Source organism: Gossypium arboreum, chromosome 12 (assembly GCF_025698485.1).
Source record: "Gossypium arboreum isolate Shixiya-1 chromosome 12, ASM2569848v2, whole genome shotgun sequence".
Classification (NCBI taxonomy): Eukaryota; Viridiplantae; Streptophyta; class Magnoliopsida; order Malvales; family Malvaceae; genus Gossypium; species Gossypium arboreum.
Window position 1 is genome coordinate 108997218 of NC_069081.1, and position 9327 is coordinate 109006544.

Here is a 9327-nt window from a genome sequence, read left to right on the forward strand (position 1 = left end):
TTCCTTTTGTTTTGACCAATATCATGGGAATAAATAATAATTTTAAAAAATATTGTTTTTGTCGATTGAGTCAATTCAATTGATATAAGTATTGTTGTCAATGCAAGGAGTACGTGGGTTCGAGTGTCTTGATGCAAGTTATTCTTCTATTTATAGATTGAAAAGAGGTTATGAATAATTTTAGATATTATGTAAAACAATGACTGATATATTCGAAATTTATAATGAAATTGTTAATATATATATATTTATAAATCTTTTTAATTTTCACATGCTCACGAGCCACAACAATAAAAAGAAATTAAAAAAAAGTTATATAATATTCCCATAATAAATGCATTCATGATAAATGCATGCACCGTTCTATAAGAGAAACCACGTTGGAATATATTCTTCAAAATTGTACAAATCTTTTAATAAAAATATCAGTCTATAAAATTGAGTAAAATTGTTATTTCTTTGTTTTTTTTCCAAAGAATAAAATTGTTATAATTTCATGTTATAATTGGAGTTTTCAGAAAATCCAATTTCTAAAGCAAAACTTAAGTTCAGTATGTTTCAACGTAAAAGTATTTACTAAAAATATTTTTAATTTTTTATATTTGTTTCATGTAAAATAGGATAATCAAAGTAAAAGGTTCTTAGTTAACGTAAAATTATCCCTTCTTTATGTAAATTGTATTATCAATTTTTTCCATAAGATATTTTCAAAAGTGATAAGGCTATGTTCACTATAATATTCCCATACTCGACTTGAATATAGGGTCAAAGCATCAAAATGTTACATTCTCCACTACATTCTTCACTTATCAAATATTTTCTTATAAACTTTCATAACTTTTTAATTTAGTCCCTTTTGTCATAAAAATTCAATATTCACTAATTAATCCTATTAAATCAATATTTTCCTTGTTACACTTTAATAACATAATTTCTCTCAATATTTTATTTCACATATCAAAATTCTTATATGCTATTTGGATTTAAATGGATGATATTTTGTATTAACGTTGGAACGTAGGTTGAATATTAAAAAATCTAGAATTTAGTTAAATTATTTTGTATAATTAAAATTAAAGATGATATAAGTATTATTAGATCATAGCATCCTCGGATGAAAAATATTATGTATAATATATATTAATTAAAAATTATACAGAAATAAATAAATGTAGTTTTAGTTACAATATAAAAACTAAATAAAATACTATGTAGTTTTAGTCATCTATTAAGTGGTTTTTTAATAATTAGGGTAAGGAATAGAATTGTTTTGAGTCCGAGCTCTCATGTTTATGTCACTAGGCTAAGAAGATGTGTAATTATATTTAGATAAAATCATTAATAGTTAAATTGTTAAAATATTAATGATATAAAAAATATTAAAACTAGTTTAATTTTGTTGGTGTAATGTAAGTGGATCTTTTCCTTTTATTTATACAAGATTAAAACAAATCCATAATATAAAATATAAAACACCATTATAATAATATAATTTATTTTGTAAAAATAAATTTTAATAATTTTAATGAAATTGAATTACGAATTAAATCGGTGCTTGATTAATCGGTGAAGTAAGTATTTAATATAAGAATAGGTATATATCAAATCCGGAGATTTTCGCGAGAAAGTGAGAGATCGAGAGAGAAAATAATTCGCAGGGAATTAGCGAGATACTGAAATTTTCTTGCGTTTTCTCTCTTCAATCTTTTCCGGCTACCTGATCTATCCGTCATCATGACAACATCAAGGTGTCTTGCAGAAAGAAAGGTGGAGAAGTTCCAATAGAACATAACAAAGAGAGGAGCTGTGCTTGAGACAACCACAAAGAAAGAAAAGGATTATCCTGTCGGTCTTGTGCTTCTTGGGTTCTTCATATTCGTCGTTATTGGATCATCTCTCTTCCAGATTATCAAGATAGCGACCAGCGAGGAGACTGGTCTTGCATTGGGCTTTGCTTTTCTGTTAGTTTTGTAGGGAAATTGATGATATATTTACTAGAGATAAAGCTTACGTCGTGTAAGTGTTTGGAATTTGAATAAGACTTCCCCTTTCTTTGTCTGTTCAAAAAAATAATAATAAAAACAATAGGTATACAATTGATGTGACTTGAAAAGAAATATACTAACTAACAAAAATAGTGATAAAATTCCAAATTTTGTTTGTGAAAAGGAGTTGGTTTGGTCAAATACAAACAACACGAACAAATAATCCGAATCCAGGAGGAAAGAAATTATGTTTCAGGTTCCTTCTATATGGCTTCTTGTTGAGTCTTTGAGTCTATGGTCAAACCCCATGGCCTGAACCAGCCAACAGGGGCGGCTCACCAGCCCATTGCTTCAATTGCCTCTCATTTTCTCAGCAAATAACATCACAGCGCTAAACCAAAAAATAAAAAAAACTGATTAATATTAAGTTTATTTCCTAATTAATATTAATTAAGTAATGTTTTAGAAACATTACTGTTGGCAAACATTTCTTCAAAGCTTGGTCTATGTTCTTAAGTGCAGGCGCTGGTGTTATTCAACTGACTTTTGTTTTTCTTTGATAGGTGTTTAAGCAACTCATTCCTGCTATGGTAAAACTTTGCTGACAAAGATGAAGGAGAAGAAGAACCAAGCTTTTTCATGGCGTTTCACTTTGTTTATGTTCTTAATCCTCCTGATTACAAGTATGTTGGTACTTTTAATTTTTATTTATTTATTAGTTTTTGGTTTTGGTTTAATTAGATGCTTATTTGGTGTTTGAGGAGCTTGAAAACTTGCATTTGATATTGTTTTCCTTATACATGAACGAAATTCTTTGATGGGTAGCTTTTACTTTTATGTTTATTTGCTGTTAATGAAATGATTTTTGTGTTTTTCAAGGCTGATTCCGTTGACTTTATCACAATTTTATTTCAGCTATTCGGTTTTTTGATCACCGCATGTTTGGAGTTATTTAAGGAAGGTTGTCTCTTATTACTTAATTTGCAAAATTTCTGAAATTTGCTTTGTAGGCACTGATGTTGCTGTTGGGGATTCTTTAGAGACGGACAAATATGTACTGCTGAAGCTAAAATCATACCTGGAAGAACAGAATCGTGTAAATCGAGGACGGTACTTAGAGTGGGATACCAGAAACTCAACACCATGTCAGTGGTACGGTGTTTCATGTTCCCCTGATGGCCAAAGTGTCATTGGTATAAACCTTTCTGACAATAATATTTCCGGGGATATGTTCAATCAATTCTCTGCCTTATCTGAACTCCGAGAACTTGACCTTTCGGGAAACACCATCGGTGGAGCAATTCCAGAGGATCTGAATCGATGCAGCAGCCTGGTATACCTTAACTTATCACATAATATCCTAGAAGGAGAGCTGAAGTTGACAGGGTTAAATAGTTTAGAGAAGCTCGATTTGTCTATGAATAGGAGGATTGAAGGGGATATTGAAGTTAGTTTCCCAGCAATTTGCAAGAGATTGGTTATTGCAAACCTTTCAACTAATAATTTCAGTGGTAATATAGATAAGTGCTTTGATGAATGCTGGAATCTGCAGTATTTGGATTTGAGTTCCAATAATTTTGTTGGCCAAATATGGAGTGGATTTGCAAGGCTTGTCGAGTATTCAGTTTCTGAAAATTTCGTGTCAGGGGCACTTTCGGGATCAATGTTCACAAACAATTGTAGTTTGCAGGTTTTGGACCTTTCAGAAAACAACTTAGAGGGTCAGCTTCCGGGGGAGATTTCTAACTGCAAGAATTTGGCTGTGTTGAACTTATGGGGAAACCATTTTACGGGGAAAATTCCATCGGAGATCGGAATGATTTCAAGTCTAGAAGGCTTGTTCTTGGGGAAAAACAACTTTTCTAATGTAATACCAGAATCTTTATTGAACCTCACAAACTTGGCTTTTTTGGATTTAAGCAAGAACAACTTTGGTGGGAAGATACAAGAGATTTTTGGGAGGTTCACACAAGTGAAGTTCCTTGTGTTACACGGAAATGCATATACCGGAGGGATTATATCTTCCGGCATTCTCAATTTGCCAAAGGTTTCACGTTTAGACCTAAGTTTCAACAACTTCTCTGGTCCTTTACCTATTGAAATCTCTGAAATGAAGAGCTTGAATTTCTTGATGTTGGCTTACAACCAGTTTACAGGTGGTATACCACCTGAGTATGGCAACTTGCCTCAGTTACAGGCCCTTGATCTCTCCTTCAACCAGCTTACAGGATCTATCCCATCAGCATTTGGAAAACTGAGCACTCTCTTGTGGTTGATGCTTGCAAACAACTCTCTTACGGGTGACATTCCGTCTGAGATTGGAAACTGCAGTAGCTTGTTATGGCTAAACCTTGCCAACAATCAACTTTCTGGGGAAATCCCTCCAGAGTTGGCTAAGATTGGGAGAAATGCCATCCAAACTTTTGAGTCGAACAGGCTACGAAATGACCGGATAATTCCTGGTTCGGGAGAGTGCTTGTCAATGAAGAGGTGGATACCAGCAGATTATCCACCTTTCAGTTTTGTGTATACAATTCTCACTAAGAAGACTTGCAGAAGTTTATGGGATCAGTTGGTTAAAGGACATGGAATTTTCCAAGTATGCACTGCAGGTTCAACAGTGATGACAGATCAAATCTCAGGTTATTTGCAACTTAGTGGGAATCAGTTGTCGGGCCAGATCCCTTCAGATATCGGCATGATGCAGAATTTCAGTATGCTTCATTTTGGTTTCAATGACCTCAATGGTAAACTGCCTGCAAACATCGGACAGTTGCCGCTTGTAGTCCTAAACATAACCCGAAATCGATTTTCAGGAGAAATTCCAGATGAGATTGGTAATATGAAATGCTTACTGAATCTAGATTTATCATTCAATAACTTTTCTGGCATATTTCCAACAAGCTTCAACAACTTGACTGAGCTGAGCAAGTTCAACATTTCATACAATCCGCTCATTTCGGGTGTAATTCCGGCAACCGGTCAATTGGCTACCTTCGAGAAAGAGTCCTACCTCGGGGATCCACTTCTCGATATTCCAGATTTTATCGACAATGGAACATCTCGCCCGCAAAAGTACAATTCAATGCATAAAAGATCTGCTAAGTTGGTTGTATTCTTGGCGTTGTTATATTTGACACTGGCCTTTTTAGTTTTTGGGGTTCTAACGCTCATAGTTTGCGTTTTGGTGAAAGGTCCAGAAGAACCATACGGATATCTCTTTCAGGATATTAAATATCGACATGAACTAGCTTCAAGCTCTGGAGGGTCATCACCATGGTTATCGGATACTGTCAAGGTCATACGTTTGGACAAAACAGCTTTTACGCATGCAGATATTTTGAAGGCTACAGGCAATTTTTCAGAGGACAGGATTATCGGAAAGGGAGGATTTGGAATGGTGTATCGAGGTGTATTGCCTGATGGGAGAGAAGTGGCAGTGAAAAAGCTACAACGAGAAGGAATCCAGGGTGAAAGGGAGTTCCGGGCTGAGATGGAGGTACTCAGTGGCAATGGCTTTGGTTGGCCCCACCCTAACCTTGTAACACTATATGGCTGGTGCCTTGATGGCTTAGAGAAAATATTGGTTTATGAGTATATGGAAGGTGGGAGCCTCGAGGATATTATATCGGATCGGTTGTGGTTCACATGGCGGAGAAGGATCGATGTGGCGGTTGATATTGCAAGAGCATTAGTGTTCCTACATCATGAATGCTACCCTGCAATCGTGCATAGAGATGTCAAGGCCAGCAATGTCCTGCTAGATAAAGATGGGAGGGCAAGAGTTACAGATTTCGGTTTGGCTAGATTTGTCGACATCGGAGATAGCCATGTGAGCACTATCGTAGCAGGAACTATTGGTTATGTAGCACCAGAATACGGGCAAACTTGGCAAGCTACTACAAAAGGTGATGTGTACAGTTATGGGGTGTTAACAATGGAACTAGCAACTGGAAGGCGAGCAGTAGATGGAGGGGAAGAATGTTTGGTTGAATGGGCCAGACGTATGATGGGAAATTGTCGAAACGGGTTAGGCCGAACTGTGATCCCGGTTGTGCTTTTCGGATCAGGGTTAGCTGATGGTGCGGAAAAGATGTGCGAGCTGCTTCGAATCGGGGTCCAATGCACAGCAGAAGCTCCACAAGCTAGACCAAACATGAAAGAGGTTCTAGCCATGCTAATTAGAATAACAAGCAGTAACGGTCAAAATCTCAAGTGTTCATAGTGTTGGTATGTGAAAGGGATATACAAAATAGTAAATAGGTTTAAATACACGTATATTTTCATGTACTGATTTTTCTTGTAAAGGTATTTCTCCATTCATCATGTTGAAAAAGAATTAAATCAATTTTTTGTTCCAAGCAATTTCATGAACAACTTTAGCAATTACCTTAATTTCTTTGCTTGTTTGTAGGGACAAATGAAGTTAAGAGCAAACAAGATTGAAACAGAACATAACAAGATTTTTTGGTCACTCGTAGGGGTGTAGTTAGGGAGTACTGGTCCCTAAAATGGAAAATTTTCTGAATTCGCATTTGGTTACTCAAATTCAAAAGTAAGTATTCAACATAGATATGTATGGTTAAAATTTTCCCTATATTTTTAGAATAATTGAAAGGGCAAATTATCAAAATAATCACTTTTGTTTACTTCAAGTTATATTATAGTAACTTATATTTGAAATGTTACGATTTAGTCACTTATGTTATCGCATTGTAACATTTTAGTCACTGAACCGTTAATTGTGTAACAGTAAACTGATGTGGCACGTTAAATCATCATTTCAAACAAAAATTTTAGGTTAATTTATGCAATTGATTCCCATATTTTTTCGTTTTTAGCAATTTAATTTTTTTCTTTTATATTTTTTTAACGTCTTTCTTTTTCTTTATTTTCCGTTCTCTTCTGCTTCTCCTCTATTTTCCTCCCTTATTCATTTCTTTTAACGTAATTTTTATGTTTTTCATTTATTAAAACTAGTCCCTATACTTTTATTTTTTGAACAATTTAATAAAGAAAAAGAAGAAAGTTAAAAGAACATAAAAGAAAAAAATTAAATTGCTCAAAATAAAAAAAATATAGGGATCAATTATAGAATTTAACCTAAAATTTTTGCTTAAAATGATGATTTAACATGTCACATCAGCTTAACGTTACATTATTAACGGAAATTAACGACTTAATGACTAAAATGTTACAACACAATAACGTAAATGACTAAAACGTAACATTTCAAATATAAATGATTAAAATGTAACATGAGTCAAATAAAAATTACTATTTTAATAGTTTGCCCTAATTGTAATAGTACAAATGTGGCCAACAATGGCATTAGTATTTGGCTGAGAGAAAATATTTTATTAATATATATTAATCAAATTGTATCTGTCTTGATTCATTGCTGCCTGGACATATTGGTCGGTACAGTATCTGATACCCACACTTTTGTTGTGCCATGGTCAAGCAAAAACTTTGCTATTTCCAAAGAAATGCAAAGATGCAAACTTTGATCAAACTCTGATTTCTTTTTTCAGTATTATCAAGAGGGTAACCTTTCATATTGCTAATCTGCCTTCATCTTCTATTTTTGTCAAGATTTTCGTGAGTCTTGAACATGGATATTAATCACTTAGTAATTGAAGAAAAAACGAAGTGTTATTTCTAGTGTTTTTGTTTGTTTGCTATTGTTAATTCCGTCTTTGTTTTTTGTGGATTGAATAACACCATATTTAATTGACGATCTGTATTTTGAGAATTTTTGTGCAAAATACTGAAACATATATTTTTCCATTAAAAAAGGTTTACAGAGCTTCAAAGCTTACACAGTGAAAAAAAATGTTACAGAGAATAATAAAATTGGAAAAGAAATGGAAGAGAGGAGGGCGCTGGCAAAGAAAATGAAGATTGAAGAGTTGCAATGTCAACCATGTGTTGATTATGGAGATGAAACCGTTGCAATGCAGGTGAGAGCTCGTCTAATTTTCAGTAACATATTACTCGGGTCGGGTTCTGGTGTTAGGATCAGGCTATGTATGTGCATAGATATCTTCAATCTTTTTCAAGAATTTCATGTATTTAAAGGGTTTAGCAGGTCTTGAGTCTAATTGGTTCTCTTAAAATGTGGCATCCAGCAGGTCTTGAGTCTAAATATCAACATCTTGTAGACATCAATAGTTCTCTGTAGTCGATTGTTTTCTTTCTCGAAAATGTTCTTAATATAGAATCATTGATTTGTAAAGGGAAAGCCCAGAAGTAGTCTAGTTAGTTCATGCTTAGTCTAGTTAGTTCATACAATTGTTTTTGGCATCCATAGCTCAAATTTCAGTATTTACAACCGCTTTTGGTCTCCTTTCTGATATTGAATAAAGCTATCAGCAAAAACTGCTTTAAACATTGAATGATTTTCTGCTTGCTTACGGTCACAAAGTCGAATGGTTTGTCATCTCAGATGCAATATTCAAATCGGAACCCTTGGGAACCGAGTCCGAATTTTAGTCCAAGGCGGTCTGAGAAAGTGCAACTAACATCACTGAACAACTTTGAATGCCAGCCAAACAAAAATCCTTGTCCAAGTCTGAATAGCTGTTCCGGAATAAAGCAATTGGAATCATCGAGCAAGAACGCATCTCAACAATTAATCCATTTTTATTGTGAGGTGTGCCAAGTGCCTTGTTCAGGTTCCCTCAACTACAAAAACCACATAAATGGTAAAAAAACACAAAGACAAGCTTTAAGAACTAAAATTTGGTAGGAAAGATGGTGATGACGATTACAAAATGGAAAACCCGAAACTGAGATGTGAATTGTACAACATATGGTGCGTCAATGCTAATGCGTTAAAACAACACTTAGCAGGCAAAAAGCACAAGAAAATACAGGGAAAAGTAGCAACAGTTGAAGATGACATAGGAGATGAGCTGAAATGTGAATTGTGTGGCATTGGTTGCCCAAGCAAAGATCTGCTTCACTTGCATTTCAATGGGAAGAAGCACCAGGAGCAATTAAGAAAGGAAGGACAGGCTGGGAATGGTGGCGATGGAGCGCAAAATCATGGGCAGAAGAGATGCAAATGGCATGGCATTTGGTGCATACACAAGAGTGGTTTGCAGATTCATTCGAGGGAGAAGAACCATTTCTTGAATAAGTTAGAAGTGAAAAAGAGACGAATGCAAGACTTGATCCGAGACATTGAAGCAAATAGTTCAAACTCACACTAGTGTGTATATATATTGAGTTCTATTTTTTTTAGACCTTAAATAACAGTGGAGGGATTAACTTTTAAATTTATGAAAAATATAAGGACTTAGAGTATATTTCAACCAAAATTTCTTAATTTATTATT

The 9327-nt window shown here is 34.4% G+C and overlaps 1 protein-coding gene and 1 pseudogene across 4 annotated transcripts; both read left to right on the top strand.

Moving 5' to 3' along the window:
* Positions 1 to 1567: 1567 nt before the first annotated feature.
* On the top strand, positions 1568 to 2117 carry LOC108478506 (uncharacterized; annotated as a pseudogene).
* Positions 1894 to 8319, top strand: LOC108478505 (probable LRR receptor-like serine/threonine-protein kinase At1g74360). Of its 4 annotated transcripts, none has more exons than XR_008275596.1 (4): positions 2222 to 2668; positions 2996 to 6293; positions 6400 to 6540; positions 7830 to 8319. XR_008275596.1 is itself a non-coding variant. In XM_017780964.2 (3 exons), the coding sequence occupies exons 2-3, from the start codon at positions 2596 to 2598 to the stop codon at positions 6208 to 6210; spliced, it is 3288 nt and encodes a 1095-aa protein (XP_017636453.1). In that variant the 5' UTR covers positions 1894 to 2016; positions 2549 to 2595; the 3' UTR covers positions 6211 to 6350. The 4 variants fall into 4 exon arrangements, 2 of the variants coding, with proteins under 2 accessions (XP_017636453.1, XP_052878502.1); XR_008275597.1 differs by having other exon boundaries at positions 2996 to 6215; XM_017780964.2 differs by lacking the exons at positions 6400 to 6540; positions 7830 to 8319 and adding an exon at positions 1894 to 2016 and having other exon boundaries at positions 2549 to 2668; positions 2996 to 6350.
* Positions 8320 to 9327: the final 1008 nt, after the last annotated feature.